Genomic DNA, 24,523 nt, shown 5'->3' on the forward strand with positions numbered 1-24,523 from the left:
TAAAAGTTGGTTTTGCCCAGATACCAACCCCGAGACACAGGCAGATCCCAGGACTGAACAAGCTTTACTTAAAACAGGTATGGGGAACCTTCAGCCCTCCAGCTGTTGTAAAACTACAATTCCCATCATGCCTGGACAGCCAAAGCTAAAGTTGGCAGTATTTGAATGAAAGATTTCCCACATACAGGACACACGTAGGGCCGCTCGAGTTTGTCATCAGCCTGCCCCGTTAACCCCCTGCCGCTGGAGCGTATACATCACCGGGTTCCTGCTCCGGCTTGCTTCGGGTTCCTGGCACGTCCCGCTCGGCCAATCAGTACACTGCCCTGCCGCAGTGCACTGATTGGCTGAGCGGGACTTGAAGACACCGGGAGCCCCGAAGCAAGCCGGAGCGGGGACCAGGTGATGCAGGATGCGCATCCTGCTGCGAGTTTGTCTGCCCATATGTGTACAGGGCAGGGATCCGCCCAATGAGTATGTACCCTTAATTTAAATTTCCTCTGGGTACTCTGATTTCCTCCCACACTCTAAAGCTTACAGATTCAATTCAGAATTTAGACTGTGAACCCCAAAGGGGGCAGATGCATTTGAGAGGTGGCAAATTCATTCATATTCACAGACTTTTCTTACCAGGGGTAAATAGCAGGGACACAGTCTCTGGCTGGGGGGCAGGCACAATTTTCTGAGGCTGCTTTTTCTTGGCTCCAGAGCTGGAGATAGTAAAGTACGTATTAGAGCGGGGGGCGTTTTGCTGAGAAACTCCGGCAGGTTGCATTGAAATGTTACAAGGCACTTGTTGCTGAGTAGCCAGGATAAATAAGGCTCTGGCTCTGGCTGAAGGTAGTTGCAGAAGGATTATGGGTAAGTGTATCCGAGGCCGTGTGCGTGATCACAGAGGAATACTTCTCACTGTCCGCGCTAACAAAGGAAGGCTGAGGTGCCAGGCGAGGATTTGGAGGCACGGTTGGTGGAGCGGAGGGGGGATGGAAGATCGTCACTGGAGGGGGAAAAACGGGGACAAAACCGTGCTGGCTGCTGATGGCAGTCTCTGAGTTAAACTTGACCGGCCCCTGGACAGCAGAGATGCAGCCGAGACTGGATGCTCGCTCCCTTCTTACTTCAGGGACTCGAGGGAGGATGGAAGGAGGGCCTGGGGACGGGATTAACTCCTCATCAAGGTTCACTGGTGCAAGGGAGCTCGATGGCAGAATCGGAGGCTGGAACAGAGAGAGGAAGAAGGAATGACATCCTGCTGTACAAGGCTTCACATAGGCATCTAACACTCTCATTACCAAAAGCTACGCTAGATGATGTATCCGAAATAACAGTGTTTCCAGCAGGCTGAGATACAATAAAGGAGACCCTTAAAGTCCTATTACACAGATCTCAGCTAGATCAGCGTTAGTTTGCAGTGTGTTTACACGGCACAAGAAATTGAGCGACCGGGCTGCACGAACGAACCTTGTATCGATTGTGCAGCCATGGAAACTGGCAATACGGATATACATACATCTGTGCTGTCAGTTCACACAGTAGTACATACTTACCTATTGCACTGCTGTGATCTGGCATCCTGTTCTCCGTCTCTCCTGTCCCGACTAGTCAGTGTCTTCAGGGCCCGCCTCCTCCGGCTGTCAATCATCTGGGAGGAGGAGGCAGCAGTAGTATGAAGACACCGCAGCTGGACAGGAGAGCTGGAAAAAAAGGATGCCGGATCATAGAAGCAGCGCACTAGATAAGTATGTACTGTTCCGTGCTGTCAGTTTGCCTTTAGCACATCACATCTCGTTTACGAAGGGAGATGTGCGGCCGATAACAATAAATTATGAAGCTCTAAACACACAGTCAGCCGACGATCGGGTGTTTTCCTCGTCCTCAACTGATCACTGTCATTTTTGGACGTTCCGATTACCGGAGGCTGCTGTTTCTTGCAGCGCTCCGGGCCAATATTCAGCCTGTGTAGAAGGCCCTTTACACATAGGAGAAAACAAGCCTCGTAACAAGCAAAGTCTAGATGATCAATCTCAGTACCGGAATGATGCAGAAACCTCAACTCTAGAATTAGAAGACAAAAAAGGCATCTTACCGCCAATGTCTGATTACAGGAACGCAGCGCAGGGTCAGGCAATGGGACGGCAGGCACCGAAGTGGAAGAACTAAAAGAAGTGGATGACAGGGCTTTGGAGGAGAAAAGATCTGTGAAAAAAAATAAAAAAACACCATATTTCTAGCTACTTATGACCACTAATAAATTTATTAAAAATAAATAAATAAAAAATGATAGATAAATAGATATATATATTTAAAAAAAAATCTACAGCCACATGGGATTTCAATGAAGCCACATATGAGGCAGCTGTCAATCATTCCCTGAGAAGGCGGGGCCACGTGAGGACTGAGAGTGGGATGGGCCCAAACAATGTGTCACAGACCCGTCCCCATGAAACGGTCGCCAGGAGTTATAGAAAAGAAATAGGTAGCCGGAAACTGGTGGCACTTTAAAGGAATAGTCCGGGGTCGGAGGTTTCTTTTTAAAAATGCAACTACCTCCCTGGCTCCAGCGCTGGGGTCCGCTGTACTCCGCTCCCGACACATCATGCTCAGACCTGGGGGACCGGGAACCGGGGCGGAGGACAGCACTGGAGCCGGGGAGGTAGGTGCACGTTATGTTCAGCCACCTTATCGAAACAATCTCTGACCCCAGACTTCTCCTTTATACACATCTGCCAGTTTCCCTTTAAAGGAGAAGTCCGGCAAAAATTTTTATTTCAGTATTGTATTGCCCCCCAAAAGTTATACAAATCCCCAATATACACTTATTACGGGAAATGCTTATAAAGTGCTTTTTTCCCTGCACTTACTACTGCATCAAGATTTCACTTCCTGGATAACATGGTGATGTCACTTCCTAGATAACATGATGATGTCACTTCCTGGATAACATGGTGAGGTCACTTCCTGGATAACATGGTGATGTCACGCCCTGACCCCAAGCTGTGGCTGCTCGCAGGGGGATGCTCAGTGTCCCTCCAGTGCCCTGTGTCCCTCAGTGTCCCCCTGCCATCATCCTCTCCAGCAGCCACAGCCCGCACAGCTCTGGGAGTCGGGTTGTGACATCACCATGTTATCCAGGAAGTGACATCACCATGTTATCCAGGTAGTGACATCACCATGTTATCCAGGAAGTGAAGCCTTGATGCAGTAGTAATGCAAGAAAAAAAGCACTTTATAAGCATTTCCTGTAATAAGTGTATATTAGGGATTTGTATAACTTTTGGGGGACAATACAATACTTTAATAAAAATTTTCGTCTGACTTCTACTTTAAGATTCCCTATAATGACTTTTCCTTGAGGGGATTTACTAAAGCAGATGTGTCAGGATCTCACGCTTCCTCTTTAATTATCCCTGATATCAGTCCTGTGGGTGTTATATGGAAATCCCTTTAGCGGAAAGTCATCAGAACCTGCCGGACCTGTTTATTTACATCATTAAGCTTCACCCTGTGATTTTTTTTTTATCGTCGTCGGACAGGTAGGAGTTTTATTTCCGTGTTCTAGCCTAAGTATTAATGAATCCATTGTGTACATGAATCACAGTCACATCAGGGTAAGACAAGCTCATTTTCTGTGTCAGGCATTTCCATTCCGTGGACAGAAATATCAGACACAATAGAAACTAGATGATTAAAAATAACGCAATCAATATGATTAAACACTAGAAAAATAAAGCAAATTAAAAGGGTACTCGGGCAAATATCTTTTACTTTTAAATCTAGTGCCAGAAAATTATATAGATTTGAAAACTCCAGTCTTCCAGTACTTATCAGCTGCTGTATGTCCTGCAGGAAGTGGTGTATTCGCTCCAGTGTGACACAGTGCTCCCTGCTGCCACCTCTGTCCATGTCAGGAACTGTCCAGAGCAGGAGAGGTTTTCTATGGGGATTTGTTCCTGCTCTGGACAGTTCCTGACATAGACAGAGGTGGCAGCAGAGAGCACTGTGTCAGACTGGAGAGAATACACCACTTCCTGTAGGACATACAGCAGCTGATAAGTACTGGAAGACTGGAGAGTTTTAAATAGAAGAAAATTACAAAACTATATAACTTTCTGAAACCAGCTGATTTGAAAGAAAAAGATTTTCGTCAAAAAATCCCCTTTAAAGTTTTTGTATTATGAACATATATAAAACACGTGTCTGGAGCACTGCCCCACCCCCATATCGGCATGATGGGGACGGGGCAGTGTTCAGGACTGAGGATTACATAACTAACAGCACAGGAAAGGCACTAAGGAGGAAGGTAAGAGACATACCTTCCTCCTCGGTGGCTCCTGTGCAATATGGACATATCAGCAGGTTACATTCGTCTAACCTGCTGATAGTTCCCCTTTAAAGATACATTTAGGGGCCTTTTCTGTGGTCTACAACAGCCGTAACCCCCCTCGTCTGATGGGCAGGCAGGAGGGGGTCTTGGGTGGACCGATATGCACGAGGCATGATCAATTGTGCGGCTGGGCCACACGAATGATCAATATATTGTTTGTGTGGCCATCAAAATGCATTGTCATCACTCGCACATCTTCTGTTTAGACACAAGTTCGATAATAAAGATTTTACCAACTGCACAAAAGATCAAATCATCCAATGAGTTGGTGTTTGCTCGTTCACCTCCTTACACGGACCGATTATCAGGTGAACGAGCGCTCCTACGATAATCGACCTGTGTGATGATCGGATACCAGAAATGCCTATGACATTTCTAAGCAGATCAGATCCAAATTAATCCAAAACAGATCTACTATGTGTGACTATATATTGATCTGGATTCTGCTCTTAGTAGCCGCCATCACATCCTCCTCCTCAGCATCAGCAGGGGAGCATAGACCTCCAATGTTGCACATTGACTAACCTGGAAAGGATTCAAACGTATCCATCAAGTCCAAGTTTGGCTGCAGCGGAAAAAGCTCTGGTTGGATCATATCTGCATTCCCTGCATGTGCTGTAATAAACAGGACAGGATTAGCACAAAGTTGGTTGGTTGAAGAGTCAGCATAGTCTTTATTGTATGTAGCGATCTAGAATAATCTTATTAGAGCGGTAGCTCACCCCCCCCCAAAAAAAATATCCCAAATCAACTGGTGGCAAAAAGTGCCAGAGATTTGTAATTGACTTCTATTAAAAAATCTCCAGTCTTCCAGTAATTATCAGCTACTGTATGTCCTGCAGGAAGTGGTGTATTCTTTCCATTCTGGAGAGCAGGAGAGGTTTTCTATCAGGATTTGCTGCTGCTCTGGGACAGTTCCTGACATGGACAGAGGTGGCACCAGAGAGCACTGTGTCAGACTGGAGAGAATACACCACTTCCTGCAGGACATACAGCAGCTGATAAGTACTAGAAGACAGGAGATTTTTTTAGTAAGAGTCGATTACAAACTTCTGGCACCAGATGATTTGAAATAAAATTTTGAACAACCCCTTTATGGGTGCCTTCACACACACCGGATCCGCAGCAGATTTCACGCTGCGGATTTGCAGCGAAATCAGCTGCGGATCCAGTATCAGTGCATCCCTATAAGAATACATACTGGCAGCGTGATTGACATACCGTTGCGTGTATGTAAGTTAACCCCCCGGCAGCCGGAGCACACATTACCTCCTCCCTGCTCCAGTTTGCTTGGGGGGTTCCCAGTGTCTGAGCGGGATATCCAGTAGAGAACCCCCGGAACGGGGAGGAGGTGAGGTGTGCTCTGGCTGCAGGGGGGTTAACTTACATAGACATCCCACTGCGAGTATGTATTCTCATAGGGATGCACTGACACTGGATCCACAGCGGATTTTACTGCCAATCCACAGCGTAAAATCCGCTGCGGATCCGGTGTGTGTGAACAGGGCCGGCGTCAGCACCTGGCATACTCGGGCAAGTGCCAGGGCCCACGGCCGCCTAAGGGGCCCCCGACACTTGCCCAAGCAGTGAGACAGACGCCTGCCGCATCACCAACCCACGGGGGGAGCGGGTGCTGCCGACCTCAAGTCCGGGGGAGGGCTGGAGGGGCTGGGGAAGGACCTGCCGTGTTTCCTGCACTGGGGAAGGACCTGTGGTGATGTCATAAGGGGGCGGGGCTGAGAACGGGAGAGGCTGTATATGGATAAAGGACCTGTGATCATTGTCATGTGACATGAGGAGGCGGGGCTCACTAATACCTTCCCTCTGTATGCTGTGAGTTTTAGGGTATATTCACACGGGCGGGCTCGCAGCGAGATTCTCGCTGCGAGCCCGGCAGGTCCTGGCAGTTCCCATACACTACATACTCGCTGCGGTCTAAACGACTGCAGCGAGTATGTAATTATACCGCCCTTAACCCCTTCTGCTCCCGCCGGCTCCCCCGCTGTAAGCATACTTTACCTGTCCTCGCTGCAGGGGTTCGGCATCCTGCTCTCCCGTCCGGCCAATTAGTGTGTTGCCCAGCTGCAGCCACTGATTGGCCGGGCGGGAGAGCAGGACGCCGGACCCGTGCAGCAAGGACAGGTAATGTATGCTGCTTTCAGCGGGGGAGCCGGCGGGAGTAGAAGGGGTTAAGGGCGGTATAATTACATACTCTCTGCGGTCGTTTAGACCGCAGCAAGTATGTAGTGTATGGGAACTGCCAGGACCTGCCGGGCTCGCAGCAAGAATCTCGCTGCGAGCCCGCCCGTGTGAATATACCCTTAGTCCTTCTCTTATATCTCCTTCTGTAATGGCCTCTGATCTCCCATAATAACAGGCTGGCCATGCTGGGAGTTGTAGTTCTCCTAATATCTCCTCCTGTAATGGCCTCTGATCTCCCATAATAACAGGCTGTTCATGCTGGGAGTTGTAGTACTCCTCTTAAATCTCCTCCTGTAATGTCCTTTGATATCCCATAATAACAGGCTGGACATGCTGGGAGATGTAGTCCCCCCTGGTATACCTCATGTAATGTCTCTTATTGTAACTCCATTCTAGCCTGCTCTATGGTGAAGAAGCTAGAATACAGACTCCAGGGAGACGACCTCCTTCTAGCACCTCCATTCTAGTCCATTCTAGCATGGATGCGCTCTCACCAACAGGAGCAGAGCGATGACGTCATCACGCCTGCTGGTGGATCCACAAGGCGCACACAAGGGAGAAGAGGACCCGTCCCCCGGATTAGTGAGTATGATTTTATTTTTTTATTTTCTTGTGCTGAGGGAGATCAGGGGGCATTTCTATGGGACAGAGCAGGGGGCATTACTATGGGGACAGAGGGCATTATTACTATATGGGGGGCACAGCACGGGACCCACAAACCTCCTTACTTTACTGCACATGACACCAAACAGTGGAGTTACTACTGTATAGGAGCCTATGGGTGGGAAAAAGGGAAGGAAGTTGCTGGAAAAGTGCGGAGCCTAACATGTTTGTCTGAAAGGTCCCGAAGAGATGAATTGTAGCTGGAAGAAATCATCATGGAGGTCTGGGCCAGATGGAGAGGAAACGGAGAGCGATCGCCTCAGATCAAAGAAGACGTCACCTGTGAGTTACTGGATTACGTTTTTTTTCGATATTTTGTCAAACTTTATTTGGTAGGTGTGCCCCGAGGTGTGCTATACAAAGGGGCCCGCTCAGGCTCTCTCGCCCAAGGGCCCACAAAAACCTGGAGCCGGCCCTGTGTGTGAAGGCACCTATAGGAGAGTTATACACAAGCAGGTATAGTTGTGCACCTACACATGTCAAATAAACAGTAAAAATCTTCTGCTTGAAATCTTTGTATAGTATATTTCTATAGTAAGTGAACTCCGGATAGAAGCCAGAGCCTGGAGATGGCTGACACTTACCAATCTCTTTTGGGTTGTGCTGATGTGAATAAATAGTAGAAAATAAAGTGTCGCTGAATTCTGCCATAAGCATCTCCATGTCCAGAAGAGGCTCCTCTTCCATCGGCACCGGCGATTCTCGGCCGTCCACACTGGTGTGCCAAAGAACAACGTCATCGTCCTGCAAGACAAGCAGAAATGCAGTAACTCTACTGAACCACAGTGCCGGCCGCCATATGGAAGAGTGACAAGACTCCGACTCATTCAGCTCTATGGACCTTTAGGGCCCTATTCCACCGGACGATGATCGTTCAGATTATCGTTAAATCGTTCGGTTGAAATGCAGTTAACGATTAACGACCGAACGAGAAATCGTTGATCGCTTTATAAGACCTGGACCTATTTTTATCATTGCTTGTTCGCAAAACGTTCACAAATCGTTCGCATTAAATAAGATGCCGTTCGGTTGTTCGCAGTAGATACGAACGCAATAGCGAAGAAATAGAGAAGAAAAAACGAGCGCAAATGCGATCATAAGTAACGATTATCGTTCCATGGAAATGAGTGAACGTTTCAGGTCTTTCACAATAGCGGTCGTTTGAGATCGTTAATCGTTAACGATTATGCGAACGATAATCGTCCGGTGGAATAGGGCCCTAAGGGTCCTATCAGGCGAATCGATGGTCAACAATTAGCGATTAACCATAGCAAATTGTTAATCGTTAACCTGACATCGTTCACCATATTACACAGAACGATAGTCGTTAGTTAAGATTGTTACTACGATCGTTTACTCCATCTGATCCCGGCAAATGAAGGAACGATGTGGAATTACATGGAACAATTAGTGAACGAATACGGAATTACAGCGATCAATTAATGATTTCAGGGTCAGATCTAAATCAACAGTCAACTCCTGCACGCCCCCCCCCCCCCTTTTAAAATTTTGTGTACATTAAAAGTAACCATTTAAAAAACAGATGCGTTAAACTCACAGCAAAAAAGTGAAGTGTGACTCCAGCCTAAGGCCTTATTCACATGTTCAGTAAAGTTGTCTGTAATTGTGGATCCGTAACCACGGTTCAGCTTAGAGCACATTGATGGGTATTGGGCTAGTCACACAGTCCGTGGTAATTTTGATCCGTAATCCGTTCCTTAAAAAAATGACATGTTCTAGTGCGGATTGTGATTGCAGTACGGATTACCAATTGAAGTATATGGGACCCGTATTTTTTATGGACATCTCGGATGTCACATCTGTGATGTCCGCAAAAAACAGGGATCAAATCTATGCAAACTAGTACTATTCCCATTTTACGGAAACATTTATACGGACCATGGAGTAAAAACAGGGGGGGGTTTTGCTGTCCAGAGAAGTGAACTGAACATGGGAATGAGGCCTCAGGCCGGGTTCGCACTACATTCTTGCAATCCATATTTACAAAAAAAAAAAAATGGATTGAAAAACGGATACATGTGTGCATTCGTTTTTTCCATTGACTTCCATTATTAAAAAGAAAAAAAAAGGATCTTTCTTAAAACGTACGTTCTTAAACGTACACCAAAATTCGGTCAACCAAGCTTTTGTGTACGTTAAAAAAACAATGGCAGTCAATGGGAAAACGGACCAGATAGTATGCACACAAATTTATCTGCTTTTCAATCCATTTTTTTTTAAATAAAAAACGGATTGAAAAAACGCAGTGTGAGCCCAGCCTGATCTGTTCTTTTATGTCTATATTTCAGCTTCTTGCTTTCACCAGGAACCTGCAGACCTGTTTATGTAGCTCCGGGCTATAATACAGGCCGCAACTCATCACTAACGCAACACAAAGTAACAACTTCTGTAGATTATATCTAATCTGTAGGAACACTGCAGTCACTGCTCGCGCTGTATATAATATAATTTATACATAGAGAGACGATAGATAGAGGCCCATCCATCTATGAATAATAAAGGTACGTTTACATGGAGCCACTTGGGCACAATAATGACCATCAATCCCGATGATCAGTGCTGGTTTAATGAGCCTATCCACAGGCCGCGGTGCACAAGTCATCCTGCTGCGAGTATGGAATTGAAAATAACAGGGAATGTACAAGAAATCCACTGTGGATACGGTACATGTGAACCCACCGTAAAGGGGTTATCCAGCTTTAAAACGATATGGCCACTTTCTTCCAGAGACAGCACCACTCAGCTCCATTCACTTCAATCAAGCACTTTACTTCGACTAAGTCGCAAAACCTGCTCCCAAACTGGAGACAAGAGTGGTGCTGTCTCTGGAAGAAAGCGGCCATGTTTTTGTAGCGCTGGATAACCCCTATAACTGATCTCGGACACTTGTACATGGCCTGATTATTATTCATCCAGTTATTGAACCAGACTTAATATCCAACAGCTTTGGTGTCAGTCCTGAAAAGAAGGCTTGTTGCAGACTGGATGTGGCACTGTGTTCCTGGCCGCACATTAACGCCTTCTGCTCGCACTCTGCACCAACCAGTTTGTTTCGATACGACACAGAATGGGGACAGTTACTCACTTTAACCAGGCTGGAGAGGTCCTCATCTTTGTGCTTTTGTAACTGTTAAAACATAAATAAAGAAAAGATTTGTTTGTGGCATCAACTCCTTCCAATCCCCCCCTTCCCTGGCATTCTTCAAGGCATGAACACTTCCTTGGCACACAGACAGGTACCCATTGTGAGGCGGGCAGCAATGACGGCTCAGGACAGGCAGAAATAATAAGCCGCCTCATTTATCATTATCTCATACCTGGTGCCAGCACCGCCATGAACCGTGATAAAGCTATTCCTCTGGACAACTGGTGCCAGTAAGTGCCAGTGATTTGTAATTTACTTCTTCATAAAAATCTTCTAGTACTTATCAGCTGCTGTATGTTCTGCAGGAAGTGGTGTATTCTTTCACAGTCTGACACTGTGCTCTCTGCTGCCACCTCTGTCCATGTCAGGAACTGTGCAGAGCAGGAGAAGTTTTCTATGGGGATTTTCTCCTGCTCTGGACAGTTCCTGACATGGACAGAGGTGGCTGCAGAGAGCACTGTGTCAGACTGGAAAGAATACATCATTCAGCAGCTGATAAGTACTGGAAGACTGGAGAACATGGCTGTTTCTGTAGCATGCATTTCTAAAAGCATTACAAATCAGCTGTGTGTATGTACGCCCTTTCGGAAGTCAAAAAAAAAGTGCAAATCTTACCCTTTTCTTGAAGTAGGTCCTCCACTTGTGATACTCTCTCACCACTATCTCTATTCTTCTTTTCCAGTACTTTCCTTCTGTTGCGATGGCCTGCAGTAAAGCAGATTACTTGGTTGGTTATAAGAGACAGAGGACGAACTGTTTATAGCATAGAAAATCTATAATAAGAAGAGCAGCTATGGCAACTAATCATCATGGCCGCTTTCTGTCCCCTTGAGAACAAATTTACTATTTAGTAGATTTTCTTAAATAAACAGCAGTTTGTTTTTTTTCTTTATGTCTAAAGCGGTACTCCGTCTGGGATTTTTTTTTTTGTTTACTGGGGAGGGGGAGAATGCAAATCATCACCTCTACTTACCTCTCTGGCTCCAGCGCTGTGGCCTGCATTCAGCTGCTCCTACCCCCGGTCTCCTGCTGCTTCCTGGGACCCTGCCTCTGAGGCTGAATGGGGGAGCAGGCCTGAAAGTCACACGTTAAGCTGCATCATAGACCAGGAAGCGGCCGGAGACGGGGGGATCGGAGTACCTGGATGCAGGCCGCAGCGCTGGACCCAGGGAGGTTAGTAGATGCAATGGTTTTCATCCACCTTCCAACTCATGAATGGCCAACCTTCGGCCCTCCAGCTGTTGCAAAATAGTGTCTTGCTGAAATTAAATACCAACTTAAAATGGGAAAGAGAAGGGCAATTGGTTAATCAGTGAAGATGACATAGGTGCCCAAGGCTTCATGGTACACATGGAAAGCAAAAGATGCTTCAATCTCTTAAAGGGGTTGTCCAGCGAAAAACCTTTTCTTTCAAATCAACCGATATCAAAAAGTTATTTAGATTTGTAATTTACTTTTATGAAAAAATTTAAGTCTTCCCATACTTATTAGCTGCTGTATGTCCTGCTGGAAATGTTGTTTTATTTTCAGTCTGACACCGTGCTCTCTGCTGACATCTCTGGCCAAGACAGGAACTCTGTCTCAGTTTTCTATAATTCCCCATAGAAAACCTCTCCTGGACAGTTCCTGTCTCGGCCAGAGGAGGCAGCAGAGAGCACTGTGTCTGACTGAAAATAAAACAACATTTCCTGCAGGACATACAGCAGCTAATAAGTATGGAAAGAATTGAGATTTTTTTAATAGAAGTAAATTACAAATCTATATAACTTTCTGACACCAGTTGATTTGAAAGAAATAGACTTTCCCTGCACAACCCCTTTAAAAGAGATCAGTGTCAGGACTGTGGAACAGGAACACTGCACCATTATACAACACTGACAGCTTTATACCTCTGGTCTTCTATGTTCATCAAAATCAACAGATGCATCCAATGGGGTCACAAAGTGGCACACCGGGTTCTGTCTCTTTTCTATATCTGATGGAGAAGAAAAAAATAAATCAATAAAAATAAAAAAAAAAATTGGTAAATAGTTATCATATGGTACAGAATGGCAAAAAATTTGTAAGATCTTAAGGTAGTACCCCTGCAAATAATTATTTTACATGAACTGGTGTCAAAGTTATAGAGATTTTTAATTTACTTCTATTTAAAAAATCTCCAGTCTTCCAGCACCTATCAGCTGCTGTATGGCGTGCAGGAAGTGGTGTATTCTCTCCAGTCTGACACAGCGCTCTCTGCTGCCACCTCTGTCCATGTCAGGAACTGTCCAGAGCAGCAGCAAATCCCCATAGAAACCTCTCCTGCTCTGGACAGTTCCTGACATAAACAGAGGTGGCAGCAGAGAGCACTGTGTCAGACTGGGAAAAAAAAACACTGCCTGCAGGACATACAGCAGCTGATAAGCACTGGAAGACTGGAGATTTAAAATGCGAGTAATTTACAAATTTGTACAACTTTCCGACACCAGTTGATCTGAAATTTTTTTGGGAAGAGCTTGTGGAACTATAAACTCCAATATAAAGACATGGCCAAAAAACATTTCTTGAGATAAATTTGTGCATCCTGGTTTATACTTACACTGCATGTACCAAGCACGCCAGATAGCATTGTTCAGACGGATTTTATCTCGCCACTGAAGCTTTAAGCCTTTAAAATTCTTCCATTTTGGAGAAACTAACTTCCCACTAAAAGACAAAAGCAAACAATTTCCATTAGTACGGTTCCCATGTACTGACTACAGGAAAATTTACAGCTCATTAGGTAACATGAAAAACACAACACAAACAAAATTTACTTTTATTTAAATAATCTCAAGTCTTCCAGTACTTATCAGTTTCTGCATGTCCTGCAGGAAGTGGTGTATTCCCTACAGTCGGACAGAGGTGGCAGTAGAGGGCACTGTGTCAATGTCAGGAATAGAGATGAGCGAACCTGGAGCATGCTGGAGTCCATCCGAACCCGAATGATCGGCAATTGATTAGCGGTGGCTGCTGAAGTTGGATAAAGCCCTAAGGCTATGTGGAAATCATGGATATAGTCATTGGCTGTATCCATGTTTTCCAGACAACCTTAGAGCTTTATGCAAGTTCAGCAGCCACCGCTAATCAAATGCCGAACGTTCAGGGTCGAACCCAGTTCGCTCATCTCTAGTCAGGAACTGTCCAGAGCAGCAGAGGTTTTCTATGGGGATTTGCTGCTGCTCTGGACAGTTCCTGACATGGACAGAGGTGGCAGCAGAGAGCACTGTGTCAGACTGGAGAGAATATATCACTTCCTGCAGGACATACAGCAGCTGATAAGTAGTGGAAGACTTCATATGTTCAAATGGAAATAAATTACAAGTTTGTATAAAACTTTGACACCAGTTGAACTGAATTTTAAAAGAAAAAAGTCTCCGCTTTAACAGTTATAAAACAATATTATACAACTAGAACTGTCTAGACCGGATATAACCATAGGTGTGTACAGGTTTACACCTTCCGGCTGTAAGAGGTAGTTCGCACTGAGCCAGATGGTCAGAATCCCGCCGTGCTCAGTGTGCTGCTATAAGTGAATGGAGAGGGCGAGCTTGTCCGCTGCCGTCGCTCTCCGCTCATAGAACATGTTACTTCTTTGAGCGGAGAGGGAGCGGACGAGCGAGCGCCCTCTCCATTCACTTACAGCAGCACACTGAGCACTGCGCGATTCTGACCATCTTGCTCTGTGTGAACTGGCCCTTAAGATGACAGAATGTTCTCATTCATTTACAGCAAACCGATTGGGACAATGGTACAAAACCAGAAACCTTCAATGCATAACATTCTACTATCTAGATAGCGACCTGCAGTGTGTATAGTAGATAGGGGTATACGCCGTCCTGGCCTTGGTTCTCAGAGCAGACACCATTTCTCAGAACACAGGCGGCTACTGGGGCCAAACTGCGCCAGATAACAGGCGGCATATAGGAGGCAGAGTCCTTAGATCAGTGCGGGAACGCGGAGCCGGCAGGAGGACTGGGACACACACAGGGACCTCCGAATGACATAACCACCGCCGTTATCGTGACACGGTCTACAAGAGCCGGATAAATCCATCAGAATGTGCCAACTGAAAATCTACGCTACTTTAAGGGTGCATGCACACTACGGAATGTGCGCGGAAAGGCAGCTGCGGATCCCGTCGCTGGCCCCTGCTCACAGCAGCACGCATCTCCGCCCGTGCCATAAACACCATTTAATGGCCGGGCCGATTCCGCCATCCACCGAAAGAATTGACATGTCACTTCTTTCAACAGACGGCGGAATCTGTCTGTACCTAGAATGGAGTCTGTGGCAACAGGCGGAGATGCGCGCCCGTAAGCAGGGGCCAGTGACGGGATCCGCAGCGGCCTTTACGTGCGTATTCCGTAGTGTGCACGCACTCTAATGCAGTAACAGCCGTTCCTGGATTGTGCATGTACTAAAGGGGAACCATCAGCAGGTTAAATCTAACCGGCTGATAGCCGCCCCCTCCCCCCCTATTGTGCACAGGAGACGCTGAAGGGGAGCAGATGGGTTGGATTGGCGCACTGTGGGCGGGGCAGTGCTCCTAACAGTGTCAGCAGACTGAGGATTACACTGCTAACAGCGCAGAGGAGGAAGGTAAGAGACAGACCAGCATCCTCAGCGCCCCGTGTGCAATAGGGACATATGAGTAGGTTAGATTGGTCTAACCTGCTGATCGTTCCCCTTTAGAGGGGGTGGGTTTTATGTTGTTAATGTCACAACTGGCACAGATTGGTGTAAAATGGTGTAAGTCACACCTGAAGAAAAAAAAAAAAAGGCAAAAAATACTCCCCCAGTATGCCTCTATACTGTAGCCCCACTCTATATGGTAGATAGCATCCATCCTGTATACCTCCCTCCCCCTCTGTAGTTGTTCCCCCATACTGCATACCTCCCTCCCCCTCTGTAGTTGCTCCCCCATACTGTATACATCCCCCTCTGTAGTTGTTCCCCCCCCATACTGTATACCTTCCTCCCCCTCTGTAGTTGTTCCCCCCCATACTGTATACCTTCCTCCCCCTCTGTAGTTGTTCCCCCATACTGTATACCTCCCTCCCCCTCTGTAGCTGTTCCCCCATACTGCATACCTCCCTCCCCCTCTGTAGTTGCTCCCCCATACTGTATACATCCCCCTCTGTAGTTGTTCCCCCCCCATACTGTATACCTTCCTCCCCCTCTGTAGTTGTTCCCCCCCCATACTGTATACCTTCCTCCCCCTCTGTAGTTGTTCCCCCATACTGTATACCTCCCTCCCCCTCTGTAGCTGTTCCCCCTCATACTATATACCTCCCTCCCCATCTGTAGTTGTTCCCCCATACTGTATACCTCCCTCCCCTCTGTAGTTGTTCCCCCATACTGTATACCTCCCCCCCCTGTAGTTGTTCCCCCTCATACTATATACCTACCTCCCCCTCTGTAGTTGTTCCCCCATACTGTATTCATCCCTCCCCCTCTGTAGTTGTTCCCCCATACTGTATACCTCCCCCCCCCTGTAGTTGTTCCCCCTCATACTATATACCTACCTCCCCCTCTGTAGTTGTTCCCCCATACTGTATACATCCCTCCCCCTCTGTAGTTGTTCCCCCATACTGTATACCTCTCTCCCCCTCTGTAGTTGTCCCCCCATACTGTATACCTCCCTCCCCCCCTGTAGTTGTTCCCCCTCATACTATATACCTCCCTCCACCTCTGTAGTTGTTCCCCCATACTGTATACATCCCTCCCCCTCTGTAGTTGTTCCCCCATACTGTATACCTCTCTCCCCCTCTGTAGTTGTTCCCCCATACTGTATACCTCTCTCCCCCTCTGTAGTTGTCCCCCCATACTGTATACCTCCCTCCCCCCTGTAGTTGTTCCCCCTCATACTATATACCTCCCTCCCCCTCTGTAGTTGTTCCCCCATACTGTATACATCCCTCCCCCTCTGTAGTTGTTCCCCCATACTGTATACCTCCCTCTGTAGTTGTTCCCCCATACTGTATACCTCCCTCCCCCCTCTGTAGTTGTTCCCCCATACTGTATTCAACCCTCCCCCTCTGTACCTCTTCCCCCATACTGTATACCTCCCTCCCCCCCTGTAGTTGTTCCCCCTCATACTATATACCTCCCTCCCCCTCTGCAGTTGTTCCCCCATACTGTATACATCCCTCCCCCTCTGTAGTTGTTCCCCCATACTGTATACATCCCCCCCCTCTGTAGTTGTTCCCCCATACTGTATTCAACCCTCCCCCTCTGTAGTTGTTCCCCCATACTGTATACCTCCCTCCCCCTCTGTAGCTGTTCCCCCTCATACTATACACCTCCCTCCCCCTCTGTAGTTGTTCCCCCATACTGTATACCTCCCCCCCCCTCTGTAGTTGTTCCCCCATACTGTATACCTCCCTCCCCCCTCTGTAGTTGTTCCCCTCATACTGTATACCTCCCTCCCCCCTCTGTAGTTTTCCCCCCCATACTATATGCCCCCTCCCATTCTGTAGTAGTTCCCCCATACTGTATACCTCCCTCCCCCTCTGTAGTTGTTCCCCCATACTGTATACCTCCCTCCCCTCTGTAGTTGTTCCCCCCATACTGTATACCTCCCTCCCCCCTCTGTAGTTGTTCCCCCCTACTGTATACCTCCCTCCCCCCTCTGTAGTCCCCCCCCCCCATACTATATGCCCCCTCCCATTCTGTAGTAGTTCCCCCATACTGTATACCCCATCCCCCTCTGTATCATAACAAGTCTGGCCCTGATTGGCTGATTCTTAGGGTCCTATTACACTGAGCGATTTTTAACGATAAACAATCGCAAACGAAGTTGTTTATCGTTAATTTGAAATCCTTCACCATATTACACAGAATGATAGTTGTTAGTTACGATAGTTACTGTGATGGTTATTGCGATCGTTACTATGATCGTTTATTCCTTCTGATCCCAGCAAAGCAATGAACAGGGTGCAGTTACACTGAACAATTAGTGAACAAATGCGGAACTTGAGCAAACGAATGTGGAATTACAGCGAACGATTAGCGATAATTTTAGGTTTAGAACTAAATCAACGGTCAACGACATACGAACATTTTTTCGATCATTGCCTGCAATTACACAGAACGATTATCGTTTAAATTCGAACGATATAAGGATTTTTCGCAGGATAGTCGTCCTGTGTAATAGGGCCCTTAGCACCCAGTGTCAGGGATCTGGTCAGCTGACTATAACTAGGGCTTATTATTGGCTTATATTTTAAGCCTACTCCAAAAACCTGCACAACAAAGCCCAGTCTTATGTCCGGAGAAACGAGGAAACTAAAAATGAATATGGTATAGTTACAATCTATGGGTGCAGTCCCGGCTTATGCGCTGGGTTCCATGCTGTCACCCTTACATGGCATCTAATAACACACAGAGATTTTGTTGCATTACATTAACCTGACATTAGATCACGGCTTCATCCACAATCCTTTCATTGAGCGATTTATACGTAGACTCTGGATTACACCAGCATTAAACTTACTATGTGCAAATATAAACCAGGCAGATCCACATAATCCTCCAATAAAGTATCCTGTGATCCCTGGTACAATATAGAATAAGCCAAACATAAAACTCACAAAACAAGTAAAATTTGCACTCTGGCAAAAATCTTTTCCTTTCTAATCAACTGGTTTCAGAAAGTTATATTGACTTGTATTTACTTCTATTTAAAAATTTAAAGTTTTCCACTACTTATGAGCTGCTGTATGTCCTGCAGAAGTGGTGTATTCTTTCCAGTCTGACACAGTGCTCTCTGCTGCCACCTCTGTCCATGTCAGGAACTGTCCAGAGCAGGGGAGGTTTTCTATGGGGATTTGCTCCTGCTCTGGACAGTTCCTGACATGGACAGAGGTGGCAGCAGAGAGCGCTGTGTCAGACTGGAAAGAATACACCACTTCCTGCAGGACATACAGCAGCTGATAAGTACTGGAAGACTGGAATGTTTTTTTTAAAATAGAAGTAAATTAAAAATCTAGATAACTTTGAAACCAGAAAAAAAGGAGTTCCCCTTTAAGACTTTGCTGCTTTGATGGGCTGCCATATTTGCTTCTAAAGAAAGTCAATTTATTGGAAGCCTGAGAACAAAACCAACTCAATTATTTATTTCCCATTGCTTATATAATGCCAACATATTCCCCAGGGATACGCAGAGACGGTCACATATTACACAATCCTGTCCCAATGGATTTCAATCTATTTTCCTGGATCTCAGACAGTACTAAAAGAAGCCAGATCAGCCCATCAGTGATCAACAGGAAACACAGGGGGAAAAAAAATAAAAAAAAATCACACCCCTTCCATGTAGATATTGTATCTGGTCTTACTGGAGCCCAGAACCCCAGCGTTACCAGGCAGCATTACTAACTACTGAGCCACCATGCCGCCATTGTCATTGTCTTTTCAAGTAAGGAAATCATAGGTGATGTGGGAGCATATTGTATGTTTTACATTACAGGCCCCACATATACTGTCATACCCAGAGAAGGGTGTAATCCACCACCTAAACACATAGAAGCTGGGGTTGCAATAGTCTGCAGTTTAAAGGGAATCTGTCAGCTGTAATTCATGTTCTAAACTGCAGATATTGATAGGAAAAAGACACCTGGTACCTTTCATATATCTGTCTGTGCTTCCAGGATGTAGGAAATGCTTTTATTATACAAAGGAATAAGAGTCAGAGAGTATTTCCTGAGCTCCAAGCTGTAACACCTCCTCCCTCCCCCTCCCATCCCTGACCCTGCTTCCAGGTGTCAATCAAGCAGAAGGAGAGAGAGGCATTCTAGCTTGTAGCTAGTCAGGAGCTTGGGAAAGCCTCTGTGACTGTGACTAAAAGTATTTCTCCATGTTCTGGGAGCACAGCTGGAGATATGAAAGGTACCATGTGTCTCCTTGTTCTAACAGCACCTAACAGTGTCAGCAGTTTGGAATGTGAATTACAGATTCCCTTTAAATACCCGGGATCAGCATTCTCTCCAATCTTGGCGGCTTCCAATGGCAATACTCTGCCAGCACCCACCATTCATGGTCTGTTAAAGGGGTTATCCAGCGCTACAAAAACATGGCCACATTCTTTGAGAGACATGACTCTTGTCTCCAGTTCAGGTGCGGTTTGCAATTAAGCTAAAAAAATACACCACTTCCTGCAGGACATACAGCAGCTAGTGAGTACTGGAAGAATTGAGTCTAAGTAGAAGTAATTTACAAATCTATATAACCATCTGACAGTTTATTTTAAAACATTTTCTTCAGTTAAATTTATTTGTCCAAATAGATAAGAGAAAACCCCTTTAAGCATAAATATCAATAGTGGAACATTACCTGGAACGGGAGCAAATATTTATACAAGAAACCAAGTGTTTGCAGAGTATGGACTGCTAAGCAGACGGCAAGTGATATGCGCCCCCCCCCCCCCACACACACACAATATATAATTATGATGCCATTCAGACTGGTCCCCATACAATTCTTCATACAGGTGAAACCACAGCCATTGCATTCCCCAACAACCGAGAAATTTTTACTGGTCTTTGAGCGTACGTGCGTGTGCGCATGTGTATGTGCGAGGGTTGTATGTTACTCCAGTAGCCTGTGAAGATCTGGAAGGAAAGTATATCATATATGACACAGAGTTATTATATGGGCCGATTATCGTGCAAATTATTGTTATTTTGTTTGAATTTAAAGCGAATATACCATTAGGTACAGCACTTTAAGTTTTTTTTTTACACGAATAGACTGGTGGCAACGCGGGGGTATCGGTGGCACGGTCCTTGTTTGGATGGTGCTGGTCTATTCCTGGGCATCAGGCCAACCCGAAGGAGTGGAGGCGGGCCAGTTGGCCCCCAGTGTGATGATTAGCCATTCCCTGTGTGACGCGGCTCCACTGATCGTAATGGGGGAGGGGGTTTTGACACATTGGGGATGGGCGGGCCAACTCCAGTGCTTCATGCCCAGGTATAGACCAGCGGAATCGGGCCATGGTTCAAAAAAAAAAAAAAAAGGACTGCGCCCCCGCACCAATCCATTCATATAAAAAACTTAAACCTAATGGTACAGTCGCTTAAAAAGATAATCGTTGTGTGTAAATACAGGCAATAATTAAATGACGTTCGCTGTAATTCCGCATTTGTTCACTAATCGTGTAATTCCACATCGTTCCTTCAGTTGCCGGGTTCAGATGGAGTAAGTGATAACAGTAACGATGGTAACTAACGATCCTTGTGTAATATGGTGAACGATTTCAGGTTAACAATAAACGTTCTTGCTTGCGATCGTTTATCGTTAAAAAATCACTTTGTCTAATAGGACCCTAAGTGGTATCAGACCGGACGACACACACCAACGTTCCTTTATCAGCCTGTAAATTCTGAACACGACTTGTGCGCGGGGATTTGGCAGATGGAGAATAAATATTAGCACTTGCAGAACTCACTTCTTCAGACTTCTAGTTATGCCGCTTCTCATCGGCCCAAGAACAGGAGACACAAAGCAGCTTAAAAACAAGTCTGCTAATGTGCTTTGTAGCCGGACGCCAAGGTCAGTCCCCCATACAAGAAGTCTTCAAGGGGACACGTTCACCAAGGACATCTACACAATGTGCCAAGACTATCACAATTACACAACAAGAAAGGCTAAAACGCAACATCACACTCACGAACTCTAAAAGCGGCAGTGCTACTGACCCAACAGCTCTAACCTTTATCATTAGCTTTTGATTAAACAGAAGTTAACCCCAGTAAACCTGTCTCCGCCATGGAGCACATATCTAGTTTAACCTTTATCCGAGTTGGAAGACACTTGATAAGCAGATCTCTCCTGCCCGCAGCACTTCACATCAATAACACCAACGTAACCACAATGCACACTGGATTATACATAAAACCAGGGCAGACAGAGAGCAAGGCGTTTGCCCAAACCAACCACTTAAGGCCCTATTCCACGGAACGATTATCGTCCCGTGGAATAGAAGGCAACGATCAGCAGACATCGTTCATGTCGGCTGATCGTAGCGTCGTTTGTCTTTCAAACATGCTGAAAGACTAACAACTCATACAGCAACGATCTGCTGCAGTCGCTCCGTGGAACAGGAGCGGTGGCAGCAGACCGCTGCCGTATGGTATGGGCTGCCCGGACAATCTAGCGATCCCACAGGCAGCCTCGCCCTGGACCGCCCTGACTTACCTGCTCGCTGCTGCCGCGTGGAATAGCGTTTGTTTGCTCCTGCCAGTCGGCCAGTGGAATAGGGCCTTTAGATCCCTTCATTAAAAGGGGAACACCAGTGATCCCATAAAAAAAAAAAAAAAAAATTGCACAAAAAGCATATAGGTGCACTCACCTATCCCCCACCAATTGTTTGACACATTTCCCACTTGTCTACGCTGCTCCCAGCCCCAGATTCTAACTTTTACAAATGCTCCCAGTTTTCCCATCATGGGACCCGGCCGGAAAACTACATCTCCCAGCATGCATTACTTCTCAGAGCCAACTGCCTGGTACCTGCCCCTGTCTTGTAGTATTTGCCCACCATTGGCTCCACTGCTTCTGCTTTTCACAGTAAACACAGTATCTATCTACCTACATAGATAGATTAGGGAAAGAGATGAAACAACAGTGTCTCCTTTTCCCTATACTGCTCAGGAGAGGCTGTTGTTTCCTTGCCCCTTGGCCACATGATTACTGGGCGATGTCAGTGGTGGGCGGGGTTACAGATAAGGTGTTACATCTTGCCTGACAACAGAAAAGACAGATCATGTGAGAAGGGAGGGGGAGGACAGAGGAGTGGAGACAGAGTGGAGCAGGCAGTGAGGATTTTCAGCAGCTTCAGTGTGTGAGACAAACAGACCAATTGATGTAATAGAAACCTATTACACACGGGCTTAGATTATGGGTGGGGATTGTACAGAGTTAAATCTTTCTTAACCGGAGTTCCCCTTTAAATCTTTGGACACATTTCAGAAAGCCTTTTTTTTCCACGACTGTGAGTAAACAGCGGCCTTAGAGTATACATAAGTAGTGTCAACATATCTATTGAACCCAGCTCTAAAAATATACAAAGTAACGCTGTGGTGGATATAAGGGGAGCAGCAGCCATCTAATTTTAGGAATTGACACCAACTGTATCATCTTCCATCCGGCTCTCTATAAGGATCATGTTCTTCAAACCTCCTGTCCAGCTCTAAAAATATACGAGGGATCTAAGAAAACAGTCAAATAGTATACACAATACACACAGGCCATTTATCATACAAAGGCCAAAAGGTTACTGATCAGCCATTGTGTAAGCAGAGAGCTGACCCAGCACTGACAGGGTTAATGTTTCTACATGGTACTGGTTTAGTCTTTAGTATCAGTGCTTGGCAGGCAAACTCCGGCACAGATATCTGTCCTTGGCGACAGGAATGCAAGATGCTCCAAACTTTCTGCTCATAAAGGGCGAGAAGACGTTACAAGGACAATGCACACGTCCATGAGTGTAAGCGCCCCGACTAGAGCAGCGACGTTTCCCAGCCAGTCTTGCTTCACTCATCTCTAGTCCCGACCACTTGTAACAGACTTAAACCCTGAACGTGTGTGTGTATATATATATATATATATATATATATATATATATATATAGTGCTACACGTCTTGTAGTTCTCTCCGTAATTGCAGATCCGCTCACTAAGGGTCCTATTACACGTAGCGATTTTTAACGATTAACAACTAACGATAAACGATCGCAAACGAGATTGTTTATTGTTAAGCTGAAATTGTTCACCATATTACACGGAACGATAATCGTTAGTTACGATCGTTACTATTATCATTATTGCGATCGTTACTATAACGTTTATTTCTTCTGATCCCAGTAAAACAATGAACAATGTGCAATTACACTGAACGATTAGTGAAAAAAACGCGAAACTTGAGCGAACGAACGTGGGATTACGGCGAACGATAAGCGATAATTTTAGGTTCAGATCTAAATGAACGATCAACGACATACGAACGATTTTTCGACCGTTGCCTGCAATTATACAGAACAATTATTGTTTAAATTCGAACGACTTAACGATTTTCCGCACGATAATTGTCCCGTGTAATAGGGCCCTTAGAGCCCATGGACATCAAATGGGCTGTTCACACAGTCCGCAGTTTTACAGATCCGTAATCTTGAAAAATTACTGACAAGCTCCAGTACGGACCATGATTGCGGTACGTATAAGGAGAGATTTATCAAACATGGTGTAAAGTGAAACTGGCTCAGTTGCCCCTAGCAACCAATCAGATTCCACCTTTCATTTTCCATAGAGTCTGTGAGGAATGAAAGGTGGAATCTGATTGGTTGCTAGGGGCAACTGGGCCAGTTTCACTTTACACCATGTTTGAAAAATCTCCCCCATTGTCCATAGAAGTCTATGGGAGCATCCATGATTTTTTTTTTTTTGCAGATAAGTTATTTTTTTTTTTACTAAAGAAATGTCCACAAATCAGTAAGAGATACAGAAGAGTCATCATTTCAAACCATTCCCACTTATTTAACTATGACCTTCCCCCTTTTTGCTGATCCGCAAAAAATACTGTCTTGAAAAACTAATGTGAATGTAGCGTAGAGGGGTATTACACCCAAACATAACTTTTGATATGTTGCTGTCCTTTGTGAGACTAACAATTCCTTCCATACTTGTTATTATCTATTCAGTCTCCTTCCCCTAGGTCACAGCTGCTGCTTTCTGCTGAAGACACAAAAATCTGTGTGTGAGCTTTTCTGTCCATCTCCCCCTCCTCCCTTCTGAGACAGTTGATGTAAACAAGTCCCTGGCAGGGGAGAGAGAGAAGCTCAAACACAGATTTTTGTGTTTTCAGCAGAAAGCAGTAGCTGAGAACTGGGGGAAGGAGACGGAATGGATAATAACAAGTATGGAAGGAATTGTTGGTCTCACCATGGGCAGCAACATATCAAAAGTTATGTTTGAGCGGAATGCCCCTTTAATCATCTGAATACCTTATAAACAGTAGTATGTAGGTACAGTATTAGCTGTAGTGAAGAAACTTTGGCCCGTCAGTCCAGGTAAAAAGGCCGAAACATGAAG

The 24,523-nt window shown here is 45.7% G+C and overlaps 1 protein-coding gene across 1 annotated transcript in view; it reads right to left on the reverse strand.

Moving 5' to 3' along the window:
* Positions 1-24,523, reverse strand: part of MLXIP (MLX interacting protein) — a 67,841-nt gene that overhangs the window by 12,384 nt on the left and 30,934 nt on the right. Inside the window, 9 exon segments of the mRNA XM_069960879.1 lie at positions 631-814; positions 816-1,217; positions 2,087-2,196; positions 4,910-4,999; positions 7,834-7,993; positions 10,356-10,397; positions 11,031-11,120; positions 12,305-12,390; positions 12,994-13,100. Coding sequence (XP_069816980.1) covers positions 631-814; positions 816-1,217; positions 2,087-2,196; positions 4,910-4,999; positions 7,834-7,993; positions 10,356-10,397; positions 11,031-11,120; positions 12,305-12,390; positions 12,994-13,100 — 1,271 coding nt within the window.

Source organism: Dendropsophus ebraccatus, chromosome 3 (genome assembly GCF_027789765.1).
Source record: "Dendropsophus ebraccatus isolate aDenEbr1 chromosome 3, aDenEbr1.pat, whole genome shotgun sequence".
Lineage (NCBI taxonomy): Eukaryota > Metazoa > Chordata > Amphibia > Anura > Hylidae > Dendropsophus > Dendropsophus ebraccatus.